The sequence below is a fragment of the Rhamphochromis longiceps genome, linkage group LG13 (assembly GCF_057381845.1).
Source record: "Rhamphochromis longiceps isolate RC_006_pf linkage group LG13, R_longiceps_female_GT1.1, whole genome shotgun sequence".
Lineage (NCBI taxonomy): Eukaryota > Metazoa > Chordata > Actinopteri > Cichliformes > Cichlidae > Rhamphochromis > Rhamphochromis longiceps.
In genome coordinates, this window is record NC_140569.1 from 22557125 (window position 1) to 22574944 (window position 17820).

Consider the following 17820-nt stretch of genomic DNA (forward strand, 5'->3'; position numbering starts at 1 on the left):
ATACACAAAAGAAGCAGGCTTTATGTCATGATTCACTGTCAATTGGTTCATTTGCCACAACGACTAAATAAATTGACATAATTGTTGCAACTGAATGCAATATTTTAAGAGCAATGAAAATGAGATCCTCCGTGCTGCAAGCATAATGAAGCCTGTATTTTGATCATCTGTACTCACTGTGATTTTATGCATGCGCTGTCATTTATTCAAGGGTTCTCTGGTTAAGAGTACTGAGCTCAAAGAATGAGGTAAAAGGCAGATGGCGTTTAAACACTGTCTTAAAAATGGAGACTAAACATGGCATCGGAATATCAAATTGTTGAGCAACTTTCAGGCCAGTATGGCAGCACAAATACAGATGGAGCCGCAGCTTTGACTGAACGATCGCAGCCTTGCTTTAGGTAATTAGCAGAGAATTCAGGTTTTTTTTTGTTTGCTCTCTTTATGGCTGTGTTTCAGTGTGAATAACCTCAAGAGCTTGCTTTTCTAGCCCAGGATGAATGCAGAATGTAGGACTTCAGCACTGGCCACCACTGTGCATTGTGCCGACTCCAACAGTTATATTAAAGAGTGCATGTTTTAAGAAAATGCTCTTCTGTATCGTCTGTGTTTGCTTATATTTTTATCCAGAGCCTTCGCTATCTAGGGCAGTGGTCAGCAGTTTTAATCAATTTTACCAGCACAGGAGCACTACGGCAGTCAGGAAATCCCAGCAGGACTGTGGGGAATGGACATAGCAATAATAATAACACAAAATCTAATCTGAATTATGCTCTAAAGAGATTAGGTCAAAATAATCCCCAGAATAAACACAAGAGGGGAGGAGGGGAGGCTGCTTGTGATCAAATGCCGGGAGGGGAGCTGCATCGCCTGTGTGTGGATGGTTTTATTCCTGATGGTGGGATTTGTGTTTGGTTGTGTTTGATTTTGGGTGTGAGAGTGATGATGGTGTTTATTTTGGGAAACCAGAGTGTGTTTAAGGCTCAGGGAGTTGCTTTTTATTAAAGTACGATGAACTGCTTCCCATTGACTGCTCAAACACAGGCTGATTCCTTCAGCGTTGTGGATTGCTGACCCTTTTTCGGGCGAGATGACAAAAAGTGAGGAAGTGCATTTCAAGACTTTATTAAAATATATGACCATTGCCAGTCATTAAAATGAAAAAAGAAAAAAAAAGACAGGAAAAAGGAGCAGGGATTGACAGGGAATAATAACACGGGGCAAAAGAATTAGTGGGGCCACGTTTAAGCTCAAACAGCAGATATTATGCAGATATAAGAGGATGCAGGTCTTCCAGGAAGCTTAGCTCAACTAAAAATTAAGGAACAGTTTGACATTTCTAGAAATGTGGTGGGTGCCTAACAACAATGATGAATTACCACTTCCGGCTAAGAAATTCCAGTTCCTGTATCTAAGCACCTGTAAAATCTTTCATTTGTAGTGAACAAACTTAATATAACTGTTGCTAACTGGTAACATTTAAAGGTTTCAGTAGGAGTATCTTAACTGTGGTCAGGTTTTGCTAAACTTCCTTTGATGCTCGTGCATAACTGCGTTTACAGCTCCGAACTATGGCTGAATTGCTCAGTTCGCAGCAGGTTGCTGTCGTGGCTCTTCCTGCACTGACTCTGTGTGGAGAGAGTTCAGAGATCAGAGCAGACAGGGCTGGGCCACGCCTCGAGGGCACTGACTGCCTTTCTGCTGAGCAGGCTATTGTCCGGCAGCTGCATGGCCACACCACTTCAGGCCTATTGAGCAGCTCTAGCTAGGTGCAGTCGAAGGTCCCCGGCCTATTGTCTGACGTCAGATCTGTTTGAGCTGCAGAAGAACGCTCACTTTATCTCCCAGTGAGTTCACAGAAAGAATTAACTCCCCGTGAATGGAGGCGGATTCACACAAGTTGAAAAAAAGACACGTTAAACACATTCAGGCCAACCTCAGCTCTCAAACAGTGACCTCAGTAGAACCACAGTATCACCTCTGTGTGGCTATTCAACACAACAATCAACATACTGAACAGAACACAGATTAGGCTCTAAAGAAAATGGGAAAAAAGCTCAAATTCAATATGACAAACACCTACTAGATTTAATACTTGGGCTATTTTCTATTTCCATCATTTCCTGTCAAATTAGCTGGTTTTATTTGTATTTGCTCCTATTGCAGGTATATTACAAAAAGCGATAAAAAACTAAAAAAAAACTCCCCAGCATAATGCAAAAATGGATAACAAGAGACTAGTTGCATTACAAGCAACTTAACGGTTTCCCAAAATACTGACAAAGTGTATGATCATGCAGGCAAAATGGCCATATCACACTCAGTAAAAAAAGCCATCTGGAGGCATCAGCACTTCTGCGAGCAGAATTAAGTCAAAGTGCAGTGACTTTCTCATTTTAAGTGCCTTCAAAGAGCCCCATTATTACCTTCCCAGAATGCAAATGTGCATTGGGCCAATTAGAGGTTGGGCCAATACCAATGTAAGCCCATAAAAATCCACCCTTTCATAATCATTCAACAATATGACTCATGGGTAAGACTGGAACACTGGACTGTAAATGTGTCATGATTATGACTCTGTGCTTAAAATGAATGGAGGAGCTGTGTATTTCATTCCCACGGTACTGGAGCGGAGCCATGCATGTTTGGTGTCAGGGCTTCTAATGAAATAAATAGACTTGTGGTAGTACTTATTAAGCCTCCATAAGTGGCAGGTAAAGACAAGAGCCCTGCGGTGGATCAAAGGCAGTTAAATGTTTCTTTTTAGATCTCCCCTTATCAAGAGGTATTTAAAGGGAGAAGGGGGGGTGCTTTTTTTTTGCTTGTGGAGACAGACGCCCGCATCCAGGATGTCTCTGTGTAATTACACGCCACAGAAGACCTTCATTCCTCTCCTCTTCACAGAGAGAGATGAAAGGCAAGAGAGACAGAGGCATGTAATCGCTCCTCTAACTGAAAGAGGGGGAGAGGAGGTGAGGGATACAGAGAATAGAAGGACAAAAGGATGGTGAGTGGTGGTGGGGTTTTAATAAACCTCCTCTGTCTCTTGTTTACAGAGTCTCTCCTACCTCTCCTGAGTTCCCCCCTCTCTCTCGCTCTCTCACGCACACACACCCATACAGTCTCCCTTTGAGTGAGGCTTTCATTATTTTTAGAGTTGCCTGTTCTTTGCCTCGGGACAGATGTGTAAATTGTTGTGCTAATGTAAGGCCCACTGCTGAGAGCTTTGGAGGGAAGGAGATTTACACACTCCACACCACTGTATAACTGTCATTCACAAACTCACACTCACAAGAGCATAAAGATAGACGCCATGAGCGACAGCATGTCAGCGTGCACACACACATACACTCACAAATATACACTGAAAATATTTAGTATACACATCCAGAAATGCATACACTATTATATATTGTACATATATTTATTAGTTTCAGGTTGGCCATTCTTGTATTTTGCTCGTTTGTGTTGTTGTGTTTGCACATCTCTGTTGCTTGTGGGGCTCGCACACAAGAATTTCACTCGCATGTGCTGTGCCAGTGTGCCTGCACATGTGATGTGACAATAAAAAGTGATTTGATTTGATTTGATTTGACAAGACCTAGTGCACACACACACAGACGTGGGTGGACATTGACATGCACACATAAATGTTCTACTTCCTTTTGCCGTTCAAAGTCTCCTAACCCAAATCTAAGAAAAAGACTCCCTCATCTCATCACAAAAGGACTTAAGAGCAGCACTTAAGTTTCAATCTGTCACTGTTTCACTGTAAAACTCTGATATTCTTCCACTGGAGTCACTATTTTCTCTACAAAAAGGAACACACTGGCAGAGTTGGAGAGTAACAGAATACACGCAATATATTAAAGTTATAAACATTTAAACGGAAACCGAAAGTGGGAATTTATTGATTTATCAACCGGCCATCGGAATGAGTCGATATTTGTGCTGTTTGCCGCCATCAGTCGATCAGCAAACAAGAAGACATTCATCATCGTTCAAAGCAGTGTTGTCTGTTATCAGTTTTGCCGTCCTCCTATCGATCCTGCTTCAGGAATTTGTGTTTATTCAAAATGTGACTGATGAGCTGAAAGCCTTCAAAATGGCCATGTAATTAAACGTCATCTTCAACTTCTTTGTCTGCCTTAGAGAGGGAATAAATGTCACAATTACCATCTCTATACAAAATGTGACTAGCTTAACTTTGGCTGAAATTGGAATATAGTTACTTTCTTAACATAAAGGGATTATTTTTCCACCTTGCACTATTCATCTAAAAGCACTTTCCCCATGAACTACCTTCTTAGCTGGTTTGCAGATCAGACTTACATTTCTGGGCATAGCAAGCTTAGAGATTGGTACAAAAAATGGATTTTGCTTTCTAAAGCTAATGTTCCCCTTTTAAATTCTATTAAGGCTTAAAGTTTCTTATGATTCAGGGCAATGGTTATTTTGAGAGACAAGCGGTAGAGTGTAGCTGCCTGAAAGCCATCACTTCAACCAATTTAAGTCACTAAACCAGATCATCTTTTTTTACTTTTAGCTGCTCAGCTGCTGATGGACGATCACTAGCATCCTCCTCTGTCACACCAACCCTCTGCATGTCTTCCTTCACTACATCCATGAATCTTCTCTGTGTTCTTCCTCTTTTCCACTTGCCCCACAGCTCTATAGTCAACATCCTTTGTCCAGCGTATCCACTATCCTCCTCCTCTGAACATGTCCAAACCATCTCAGCCTCGCCTCTCTAACTGTGTCTCTTCAAACCGCTCAACATGAGCTGTCCCTCTGATGTACTCATTTCTAATCCTGTCCATCACTGAAACAGATCTCATGGTCGTGTTTGCGGTTGTGGTTGGTGCTTTTGGTCAATGAAATTCTACCTAGCAAGTATCTCTGCCTGTGGAGCACAACCTAGTCCGTGCAGAAGTAGCCATATGTGGCTTTTTCCATATATGGTTACTTTTATTCAAAAATAAATAAGTAAAAATGATATCGCAACAGTAAAAATGGTAAACTGCAACTCAAAAGCTCATATTTAACATGTCTAATCCAACAATCTGAACATCATAATGTCATGTTGTAATGTTATGACAGGAAATTGTGCTCGTTTCTTGTGCTAAGCTATGCTAACCAGCTGCTGTCTTTATCTTTACACTTTTGCACAGACATGAATCATGCTATCTGGTTTTCAGGAACACTGCATGCACAGCTTGTGCATTTCCTAAAATCCTAGCAACTGTTTTTTTTCTCTCTCCTGTAATTCATTTATCAAACAAAAATCCAAGGAATAACACAGCTAGCTTCCTGGGAATTTACTGCTTTTTTAAGCCATTGTTTCCTGAACATGACAACACAAGTGATTTAAAGACAGCCCCTTGGGTCTGAAACTTTGGAGTGACGATTTTCAAAATTATGTTTATTTTTTTTTCCCTTCATGGTCGCAATCTCTATTTCTCTCCATAATTCTGTCTGTCTAATGGCACCGAGGACTGTGAGGTGCACCAAACAACCCATCTGTCCATAGATCTGCCCGTCCGTCTGTCTGTCTGTCTGTCTGATTCGCCACAGGTATGTCTGTCTTTCCCTACATGAGCCATGCTTCTTTCATTAAGCTGCACAAGTGAAGACCAGGAGCTGGCTGCAGCGTGAAGGTTGAAGCTATAGACACAGAGAGACACTGCTCAGTGTTTAATGATCCACTATAACTATACCTATTCATCTCTCCCAGCAGAGCAGAGAAACGCCATAGAAATGGTCCTCTGCTGACAATACTGCATCATGCTAAATCACAACTCCTCACTCTGCACGATATGAATCATGTCCCTCCAGCTGCTTAAAAATGTTCCTTTAACATGAGGCAGCACAAGGTAAGATTCAATAAAAAATTACCTATAGAAGCAGAAGCAGTTTAAAAGAATAGCGTCAGACAACAACAAAAAACTGAAAAAAACGTGTCCGCCACTGCACCACTGCCACATGAACCAATCAAACAGAAACTTCAAGCTCACATCTATCCCCGATCGATAAACATCTATATAGCTTTCCTTTGCTTGTGTGAGGAGCTTTCCCTACCTGCTGTACTTATGGGCACGCAGAAACAGAAACACACACACACACGCACACACCAGGTCTTGTTGCTGAGAGGATTTGAGGCAAGTGAAGCCGAGCAGCGGAGTCAGAACAGAGACACCCAGAGTTAATGAACCCTCACCAGTCAGCATGGCTGTCCATCTGCTTTCATTATCCCCATAAACAGAGAGCCATGGGCACTTCTCAACCAGCCAGCAACACAGACCCACACGCAAACAGCACATCATCATCCTAAATATCCCACGTGAATTATGAGGTTTGTGCTCTATATGTGTGAGTGTAGGATTGTGTGTCGCGGGGAAAGGGAAGGGGCTCGTATGTAGATTATAAAGCCTATGCGGCATAGCCGAGATCACCACCTAATCTGAGTGGAGTTGCGGGGAGAGGTGAGCACGAGGTTGACTGTTGAGCCCATCTGGTCAACAGCAGGTAAGAGGCTTGAAACACACACCCGCTGACACACTTGATGCAAGTGTGAGCCCATACACTTAAATCTAACCTTAATTACATTCATGTACATCTGCCACATTAGATCAGCGCTCGTCCCTCCACTTCGCACATGGCACCCGTTTAAAACGATTCCTAACTCTTCGCCGGCTTATGCCTGGTAGCGTTTTGTAGCATGCGTCGCATAACACCTGGCGCGGTGAACGCACCGGGAGAATAAACCAGGTTTCCTCCTGTGCAATCAGAACGGCTGCCAGAACAAGAGAGATGAGTCTGTGCACGAGCTGTGCGCTGATTGAAACCGAGGAGTGTGACCCCACTGTGATCCATGCAGAAAAGGGAGTAATACCTAAGTAATACAGTCGCTTTCCCATCGTCTGTGCACCCTTTCGCACATACGCACACCCACGCCAGACACACAAACCGAGCCAAGATGTGCCTGTCAGTGCTTGATTAAGACCTGCATCCAAGGCGAGAACAGAATCTTTACTGTGTATTGGAGGCTCTCAGTCAAAGCCTCTAGAGGAGAAGTAAGAATTAAGTCCTGGAGCTGGAGACATGTGGAGGAATTAAAGGGTGGATGAGGCCAGATCTCATTCTTTCACTCTTCTCTTTGCTATGGTTGCAATCCAAGAGTGTCAAAGCAGAAACGGGGATTACTGCAGCTACTGTGGCTGTTTGTGTGCGCCTGCATATCTTTGAAGGCTGAAGATAGATTTTGCATGGCAGACCTTTCCCTTTAACATGGACTCGAAAGATCCAACGCAAGGAAGGAGAGGATAGCAAAGAAATGGACGGAGAAGAAAAATCTGAGATAGAAGAGAGCAGTGAAGAAGAGAAATGAAGAGACGGGCAAAGAAAAGACAAAAAGGAGGTAAAGGGAAAGCACAATGGATGTCTGGGTGCACCCCTGTTGACCTGCGGTTAGGAAGCCAATCACAGCCTCATTACTGACAGAGGCAATGGGCTTAAGAGACAAACATGATGCTTTAACTCCGCAACAGCCGCTATGTTAAATAACAGCAGCACACTGCTGACATGCAGCCAATCACACAAAATCCATCAAGCCTCCCCTCCTCCCCCCCCACTACACAGTCACAAATACACTCATTAAGCATCATTTGCCTTGATTTAAATCAGGGAGGAAGAAAAAAAAAGTAAGTTTGAGTCCTGCTGTTGCCTAGCTGAGCGCCATGCAAGCAGAAGGACGCAGGATCATTTCCGTTCCCTTTCTCATCCGGAGATATGCACACGTACGCTCAAATACGCCCATCTCCCCGGGGAGGTCTATGTGTCATCCCCTTACTTTAGACACACCAGCTGCTCGGTGTGTGTGCTCTGCAGTGTTAAGAGCCCCTTCCTACTTCGCACAAGCCCCCAGTGGCACCCACATCCACTTACACATAGGCATGACAAAGCTCCCCTCGCTCCCCTCTTTCACCCACCCTCGACAACTCAAACACCCCCCACATTCATAAGTACCTCGAGGGCAGATGGGACCCTAATAAGCGTTACACTCAAAGAAATGGGATTTTTCACACTGCCTTCTAAAGAGCAATTCCCAAACTCTGGCAGAAAGCTGGCTACAAAAAAGAAAAAAAAATGATGGAGTGAGAGAGATATGGATGACAGAGGTTGGTGTATGTGAGACTATAAACCTATAAATACGCCTGATGAGACTATCAAGAAACGGAGGGAAGAGAAAGGGGAAATGGGGACAAGTGATAGCAGTTATTAATGACGGTGTGAAGGAATGTAGATCCGTACGCCAAATTCATTTAAGAAACTAACACAAACTCCATCGCCTCTGTAATGCAGCACATTTCCTCTAAGGATGGAAAGTGTATTAGTAACACACTTTAAGCAGATTTTTTTTCTCCCTCCAGTTAGCCAAGCCCACATGACACACACTGATACAAACAGACACAAACACAAGCATTAACAGATTGGCTGTGGTCTAAGCCCTGAGTGGACTTGGCTCAACTGCGTTTAGAAAACAAAACAGCCTCTGCTAAGAAGATGAGGAGGAATCTACATGGGCTGGAAAAAAAAAACCTCTATTTAAGAGCACATGCAGAGTCCTGGAAAAAAAGCACAGCCAATCAAATGCTCACTCTGCCTCTGATCTATGGACCTCAGAGCAACCGCTCTTACCGTGTGTGTGTGTGTGGGGGGGGGGGGGTTCTCTGGATCAGGACTGACCTCCCGTCGTGAATCCTGATCCTATTGGTCACGACTCTCAGAGTGCTGCTGAGATCTTAAATGAAAATTCCTCCACTAACTCACTCACTCCTCCCAAGTGACCTTGCATGTCTTTCAGTATGACACGCAAAAAATACCAAAACAAAAAACGGCGCCTCTTTATCATTTAGAGGATGTGCGTCTGTGTTGCATTAAACGGGTGCGTGTGTGTGGGTGTGAGTGCGTGGGTGGGTGGGTTGCTCTCTTTTTTGAAGTCAGTGAGCACGTCTCAGTGCATCAACTGAAGGGAAAATAATAATAAAAAAATTAAATAAAACAAGTAGGTGTGTTACACTTTCCATGCACAACGCACACCTCTAAAGCCACTTACATGCATCTATAGCTTCTGTTGAAGTTGGGAATAAAAGTGTGTGTGTGTGTGTGTGTGTGTGTGTGTGTGTGTGTGTGTGTGTGTGTGTGTGTGTGTGTGTGTGTGTGTGTGTGTGTGTGTGTTCTTTTGCTGTCCCCTTTTACCCCACACAAAGGGGCAGAAAAGGCTTTCTGGAGACTCCTATTCATCTAAAGCACAATGGAACCCCACAGAGGTTTTCTTCCTGTTTCCCTGTCCGCTCCACCCATCTCCCCCCACAGGCCAGGATGGAAGAGCAGGGGGTACCCTGTCCTGCAGGCAGAACAGCAACTCAGCTCCCATCTGCCACCAAAACTATCCACCCCCAGTTTCTCCATCCATCCATCCTCCTGTTTCACTCCAACATCTATACTGAGACAAACTATTTTATATACTTTTTGACAAAATAAAATTCAACTTTACTCATTATTTTCTGAGCCCTTGCAATGAGCAGGTTGTTCAAAAACAATTTTTTTTCAGATTTGAAACCTCAAATGTTTGAATTAAATGAAACATTCCCGTATTTCACCGCGCTTTTATATGGAGGCAAACAGGTAGGAGGCACCATCTGCTGTGAGATAAACAGGACGTTTCAAAACCAGGATCCACAAGGACAATACATGATACATTTAAATACCTTCAGCTCGTGATAATTACACTATATTGGTGAGCTTTTCTAAATGGCGCACAGATTGAAGAAGTTGGTGAAGGCTCAGCGATATTGATTAAAGCGTTATTACCACAGACTTCGAAATACACTGAGAGCACATTGTATTTGCAGAAATAATGACCTGTTCTTGAAACCATATTCGTCTCAAGACAGCCAGTCTGTGCTCCAAACTTTCTCCTGCTACTAATTTCTCTTTACATTCTTCATAGTCAGCTCCCTTCTCCATTTACCTTGCTGTTTTGCCCTCCTACAGAACTCTTGCTGCTTGCTGCAGATTTATGGTCTGGTCTAACATGCGCAGTATTGGCAAAGCATTAAACATGTCTACTCTTAATACTGTGTGCTCTCTCCATCGATAAGAGCCTTAATAAAAACATCCCCCTAGTGGATTTGTGTGTCTCTTTCCACTTTCAATCCTCCACCACCCTCCCTGACAATATCCTTCTTTCTTAACCGCTGTTTCTTGTGTTGCTTTGCTAACTCAAAGCGTTTCCTTGCTTGCTTTCCCTGCCAGCCTTCTCCACCGATGTCAGCCCCCACTCCACCACCTCATTGTCTGGCCTGTGCCAGAGGTGTAATGATGCTTGAATTCCACTGCTATGGAATTTTTCGTCTTCACTCTTTTCTCATAAAGGATATTTAAAAGGCATGCCCTGAGATCAATCTGTCTCAATGTGCCTCTCGCAGATCCATTTCTCTTCCATTTCTCCTTTCTGTTTTTCCCCTCATCGCTTTCAAATGGACAACATTACCCCGCGTAACCTCTCTCCGGTTTGGTTCACACGCATCATCGTCAACAGCTCCCAGCTGCAATTGGCACACTTGCTCGAACTGCACCGCTCTCGTCCAGTCTATAAATGCACTGCCGATGCCCTAAAATCCTTCACTACCTCCCGGAGCCATCCGGGTCACTTACGCCAATAGGAGAGGAGCAGCCGTTCTCCTCCCACTTCTCTCTCCCTCTCCCCTGCCGTCTCTGATGTCAAAAAATTTGAGCATCATAAGCACATTTTAAATATTAACAAAGACCACTTTGCACGTATGAATAATACAGCAGGGAGGCCAGTGGCTGGCCAGCGAACCGATCCCCTGCCGCCCCACGGCCGTAAAACTAATGCACTGCCTGGGGCCAGAATGGGGCCTGATCTGGTCTGGGAGCAGCGCACGCCCGTGGAGCTCGACTGGCCCGTGGCCTGGCTCGAAGAGAGCTGTCTGTCTGTTTATTTATCACGGTGCCCAACCACCTGTCCAGATCTCTGCAGATGCAACAGCCTGGCAGCACTCTTGTTATGACTACATGTTTCAGAGACTCTTTAATCTAATCTGACATCTCAATCTGTTGAGCGTCTTTGAAGCCAAATCTACTTTGGTGTTTGTTTGACGTTAGCTTTGTTGTCACATTCCTTTCTTTCCATGTGTCTAAATCTCACAACGGAAATGTCAGAGAATTACAGGATTTTTCTGGCCACTTTGTAAAACAGGGCAAACCCTCCCCACCAAAAAAATGTACTTTACAAGCTCACATATAATTTCAAAGAATGTGACTCTTCTTGGAGCGACTGCACTGTCATTCCAGACAGGAAGACTCCCACACTTAACACAAATGAGACAGCACTTTTTGTGAGAGTGTCACTATTCATCGCGTCCTCTATGGGAGTGTCTGACATGCCACGCTTGCTAACTCCGAACACTTGACTGCCCCTTTGCTACTTCCCTAGCCTTACACACTCTTCTCCTTTCTTGACCTCCCAGTCTGCACAGTGGCTTCATGTGGACTTACTGGACATCTGGTCATCTCTGGGTCACAAACTGTGCTCGAAACACACCTCACGTATGTCAGTTGGGGTTTTTTTGTAATTGTGCTAAAATCATTAATAATAAGACACATCAAGAGAGGCGCTGGACAGCAGGCTAGTTACTCCAGACAAGTTTTCCTGGCAGGCTTGGTAATTAATGTATATGTCAACACAGAAAGAAGAGCACCACAGCAGAAATGTGAGCTCAGCACATCCACGATACAGGCATAAAACAGAGACATGAGGGATCGGGGGGGGGGCAGAGGTAAGGTTTAAACACAATAGGAGAGAAGATAAATGCAATCTGTCTGTTCAATCATGCTTTCCCTAAATATATCCCTGCTTTCCTTTCTCCCAGACAGAAACTTTACTGGGGCACACTGTGCTATTGTCCCCTGGTGTCCCCCTCCTCTTGGTTCTGCTCCCCTAACAGGACCTCATTGCAGTCCTCAACTGTTTATATCGACATTTCTCATTTCTCATGCAAGGATTTCAGAACAGTCCGCAATTTTAATAAACGTAAGCTGCTTTTCTGCTCTGCCTGTTCAGGGAATAACACACACACATGAGGACCTTGGGAGGTATGGTATGAGTGGGAGGGTGGGTGGGGGTCTTATTGGCATTCAAATAAATGGTCACATTCTTGGCAGACAGTCAGTGTATCTTCCAAAAGATTACTGTTGCCATCAAGTTAAAAATCTGAGTTCTTCCCGGGAGGGTCTTATTTACTCACTGAAGAGGTTTTTTAGCAAAAAAAAACTATACAGAATCTGCACGCATTGTTGTCCGCGTTGTTCTTTTTTATTTTTAGCCTACTGTAAAAGAGCTTAATCCACAATCCACTAAACCCTCAGATTTCTGCCTTGTATTTCAATCTGATCTGACAGTGGGTGCTGAGGAATCCTTCAGAATCTCCTACCACTCGGCTTCACTGAAAGGAATCATTAATCTAACACTAGAGATGTGAAGTGTCCCCTCGGTGTTCAGGTCCTGTCCCATCAGCTCACCAGCACTGACCTGTCCTGCCTGCCAAGAAATTTCATCTCCATGAAAGCTGGCTGCAGTCTTTGATGGCATTAACACTGAGAAATCCACTGATAAAAGTCTGCTCTGCGGCAATCAAAGCCTGTGCTCTTCACTCTGCAAAAGGTTGTCTAATAAAATAATAATTCAAAAGGTATAAATCGTTTATGAGGACAAGTTTAGCATTTCAAAAACAACTGGCACACCCAGGCTTGAAACAAGGGCCACTAAATTTAGCCGCTATATCTTGCAAAGAGAATAAAGAAATAAAGAAGGAATCTCTTCCCCCTGAAGCACTACAAGTGTTCTGTCTTACTTTTCACGGGGCTTTGCTTTTTCTTTTTGGAGAGGCCAAGAAGGCATGGAGCAAAACCTTAATTACTCCCTGCGCACCAGGGGAGTTTGATTTTTCCGCTCCAAGAAGAAAGAAGAGCTCTGAGCTCAGGTCTACTGTAAGACTGAACGCTATGCTGTGAATAAAAAAGTCCTCGTCAGCAGGTGATCTCAGACCCCTGCACAGCTCACACATTAAACAAAAATAAAATTTAAAAAAATCCCATAGACCAGTAGCTGGGGTCTGAAGCAAACTTTGAAGTTAGACACTTTTAGTAAAACGCATAAAGTTTAAACAATCTTCAGTTTTTTCATTTAAGTTGTTTTAAACTAATTTAAAAACACGTTGTGTGCGTGCGTGCGCGTGTGTGTGAACACAGCTGAGCGCGCTGTCACAGTTATTACAGTACAAACTGATCTTTAATTTCACTTACCAGTAGCGGACACGGCAAACCCCCCAAGCAGGAGGAGAAGAACCAGAGGACCGAGACCTTGGCCACGCTGCATCCGCACAGAGCGCATCTTTCCCGTCCAGCCGTCGTGGAATGTCCCGGATCGTCCACGCAGTGTAACCTGCGGAGCTTTTAATACACCGAGTGGCTTTTTGTCCGGAAAAGTCTTTACCCCCAGAATGGTTGCGCGGGGAAGAGTCACACACCAGCGACTCCAGTAATTGAGTTAGAAACCGCTGTTTTTGTAAATACTTGACTCCTGACTGTTGACGCAAACGCCAAAGGGCTCAAATCACATCCATCACCGAGCAGCTCGAGAACGTCTGGGAGAGGTTGAAAGGGCGTAATTTCCATGCGTAATTAAAGTTTGAAGAGGTCCGCGGATGTCAAGCTCTGCTCAAATAAAGAAACGATTCATCGTGACTATTCCTGGTAGACTTCATTGCCAGCTCCACTATTTTGGGAGCCGTGAGCGCAGAGGTGCTGCGAGAGTCACCGAAAAGTTTGACGCATCGCTAAACGAAGATGTCAAATTAAACGACAGAGTCTGGGAGGAGAAAAAAAAACCCAAAACACAAAGTAGCACGGGGGTAGGTAATTCTGTCAGGTAACCGCCAACACCAAAGTCCGAACTCCCGAGTTTGTGCTGGGCCCCTGGGTGTCTTGTCTCGTCCCCGTCCGCAAGGTGTAAACATGAGCACGGGGATCAGCGCCAGCTTCACAATGCCAGCCTCCGGACTACCAGTCCCAGCCCGGCCAATCACATATTATCCTCCTCCTCCTCTCAGAATGAAGGCTGAACAAGTGAAGGTAAAGTAGTGGCAAGCAAGGAGGAAATAGATGCGAGGGGAGAGATAGAAAACACGGATCAGCTCTGGATTCAGCAGGAGTCCTTCTGCTACAAAATGAGGTTGAGCTTGTGAGTTTACTCACATCTATCTATCTATCTATCTATCTATCTATCTATCTATCTATCTATCTATCTATGTTTACTCTGAAAATTGAACAGCTCACAGTCTCCTTTCCTGTTGCTGTCCATGAAAATGTTCCTGCAGCAGCAGTCTTTGGCTCATGTGTAGATTAGTTCTCGTCAATCCTCTCTTTCCGCATATGGGTCATATTTTACTCTTTACTCTCGGCGTCCACAAGAGAGCACCCTTTCATAAATGAGACCATCTGCGGCCAGGACGAGAGCTGACCGGGTCTTCTGCGGTACACGACTGTGTAAAAGTCGCTTTCTGTACGACCGAGTGGCGTCGATAAGTGCATTTCTTGGACATTAAAACTGTGTGTTTTATTGTTGATTATTCTTGTAAAGCAGTGACTGAGCAAATAGGTACAACTAAAAACTTCAGCTTTCCATCATCTGAGGCATTATTTCATTTTTAGTATAGTTACCTTTCTAGGGGTCACCTGCCAATTTAAGGCCTTACCTGGCTGGAGTTTTACCTTCTCCTCCTTCTGTGTTTTCAGTCTTAATTGCATGTTTGTTTCTCCTGCCCATGAGATTTTATTGGTGACAAAGCTCCACAGCATTGGATTTTAGAACGTTTATTTTCACTAACAGGTCACATGATGCAGAGGACAAATTAAATGGAAATCCAGAATAAATAAGTGCATGAAGGCTCGTTCAGCAGTTTGATTATGTTATGTGGCCTTCACAATCACTAGATTTCAGTACAGTTGAGCACTAATGGGAAATTAGGGCTCAACAGAAGCATCTTAAGAGACAATCTTTTGGAAGCGCACAAGATATTCTGCTGTATTTGAGAGTGGCTGATGCTGTTCTGCAAACTGAATGTGTTTCCTTCTTGTGTCACCTGCCTATTGTATGGTTTGGTGAATAAAAGCAGAAATGTATTATTATGTTTTTTTTCTAAAAATGTCACAGATTATTACTTTGTGCCTTTCTTCAACGTCACTCTCTGTGAGCAGTATCGCTGTCTGGCTCGTGGCTAATGTTCATTCCCTCTGTACTGACTCACGTTGATGTTCACTGAGGGGAAGGTTTATCCCAGCATGACTCGCACCTTGAGATTAGACATACTTAAATGTAAAATGCTGAAGAATAAATAAGATACATAAGAGTTTCAGAGTAAAGCCCGGAGTTTTAAGCACGGGGTGAGACAGACAGAGAGCCAATATGCCGCTGAGCCCAGCGCGAGGCCATTCTCTGAGATGTGACAGTAGCTGGCAGCAGAACAGCATTGCTGTACTTTGCTCAAATCCAACTTCAAAGGTCATAATCCATCTGGACAAGTGATGACTCCCAATGCCTCCTTCCTCTGATGACAATTATGCTGTTTCATAAGCACAGAGTACACTCTGGATTATTTATTTATTCTCCGTGTCTTTACTGTGACTGGTGAGAGAGTGAGAATGAGAGAGGTAGGATGAGAGTGACACAGACAGAGATGGAGAGAGAGAGAGAGAGAGCTGCTGATAGAGGGCGTGAAATGGATTTTGCAGGTTGTGTTTGAGGCAGATCTTGATCGTGGAGCTGCAAATGCATCTTCTGTTTACATGCCCGTGCATGCTCTAGCTTCTGATTGTGTTTCTCTAGTGTTTCTTCACTTGCCTGGTCCTATCACATAACAGCTATATGTGCTGCATTATGGATATATACAGTATATTTGAATGACACAGTGACCTTTAATTTTCAGATCGCTTTAGCGGCAACTCGCACTTTGCGGTGAGGAGCTCATTTGACAGTTTTCATGGCCCATCCACCTTGATGAGGTTATGCCGGATGTTAGCGCTTTGCAAACTCTAATTAGACAATTTGCCCTCGCTTCCTTTTCCTCCAATTATTACTGCAGTGATGATAAAGTTGAACTTGCCATAACATATTATTTTGTTTTGCCCTTTGCTAAGACTAATTGAAGATATAAGTCAAGGGCATCCAGTGGAAAACTGGAGAAGAAAGCTCGGGAAATGGAGAGCCATAATCAGGTAGGATGGAACTGATATGCTGTAAACGGCAGAGAAGAGGAGACAATATGAAGCTAGGCTATTATTAAGGCATAATAGGTTATCCTCCGAGGACTTTTTAGCACCACTGACTCTCTGTTGCTTTGCGTTGTAGGACTGACATAAAAAGGATCAAACTGCCTATCTCTGTAAAACAGAGGGGGGGGGGGGGTCTAAAAATAGGAGGCATGCTCTAGAAGTTGCTGTGGAGATAATTGAATATTATTTTCAGGAATGATTAAGTTGACCTATCCAGTAGACTAATTATTTCTTGCAGGCCAGAGGAGAACGTGTTTAATAGATTTGGGTAGCAGTGAATAAGGGAAAATAAAGCAGCCAGTCTGTAGACTTTCTGCTGACCGGATACACAGTGTCTGTGGAAAAATGAATAATACCCATCATTAGAGCTTGGCTTGGGGAATGATCACACATTTTTCTTGCGGTATTTCCAGGATGGTGTCCTCTGTCATTTCAGGAAGCAATGTCCTAGTTCTTCTAGATCGGTGGTGGATAGTTTGTGTGTGCATTTCTTCAACACTTTAATTATTTGAGTTTTGATTAATATTTATATTGCGTATTGGACACATATTTGCTTGATTGTTAAATTGCACACTTTTTTTTACCCCCCCCCTACATTTATTTGACAGCTGGAGTTGGATGTAGTTTGCATATTAATAATCTCATTCAAAACATTTTGCACAAATGGGGCACATAAAAATATGCAATATATGGGACATATGAATAGATTATGCATTTCCACAAGCTGAACATTAAATGCTTTTTAAATCATGAATAATACATTATACAGTACACTGTACAGTAATCCATCCATCCAATTTCTTAACTTCTTATGCAGTTCAGGGTTACAGGGGAGCTAGAGCCTCTGTGCAGTAATTTTATATTAAATTTTTAATTTCAAGTACTCACTAAAAATAATATTTCTTTACATCTACATACATATGACTCTAAATGTAGGGCATTTCCCACACATGTCTTTGTTCAAGATTTTTAAGAAGTCTAATAAAACCAACCAGTATGTGCTGTACACAATGGCATGTGATGCTGGAGTTTTGCCGATGTGTCGGCGTATGCTGGCATGCTGTATGCTGTATGCCCGCTCCTGTCCGCGAGTATGTGTGCTTCAGAGTAAGACAGAATGAATGCGCCCGTGTGCACGTGTCACTGTCAGTGTGCATCGACTTCACCTGTCCTCCACCTTTGTAATCCCTGGGTACACCTGGGCCTTTTGGGCTTGAGGGCTTTTAGCAGATTGCATGTGTCAGACTTTGGACAATTACACTGATTGTTGCCCTAGAAACTCAGCTCTCACTTTGCTTCTGGGCGAGGAAAAAAAGTTAATGAAATTAAAGGTGACAGAACAGTATAGAAAATGAGAGAATCTGTCCGCAAGCTGCTCTTAATATATATCCAACTCTGCCGTGC

At 43.6% G+C, this 17820-nt stretch overlaps 1 protein-coding gene across 3 annotated transcripts in view; it reads right to left on the reverse strand.

Moving 5' to 3' along the window:
• Window positions 1–14315, reverse strand: part of unc5b (unc-5 netrin receptor B) — a 53291-nt gene extending 38976 nt beyond the window's left edge. The window contains exon 1 of one of the 3 annotated variants that reach the window (XM_085428487.1): window positions 13390–14315. In XM_085428487.1, coding sequence (XP_085284613.1) covers window positions 13390–13477 — 88 coding nt within the window. In that variant the 5' untranslated portion in view covers window positions 13478–14315. The remainder of the gene's footprint in view (window positions 1–13389) is intronic. The other 2 variants (XM_085428486.1, XM_085428490.1) reach the window with 2 other exon arrangements.
• Window positions 14316–17820: the final 3505 nt, after the last annotated feature.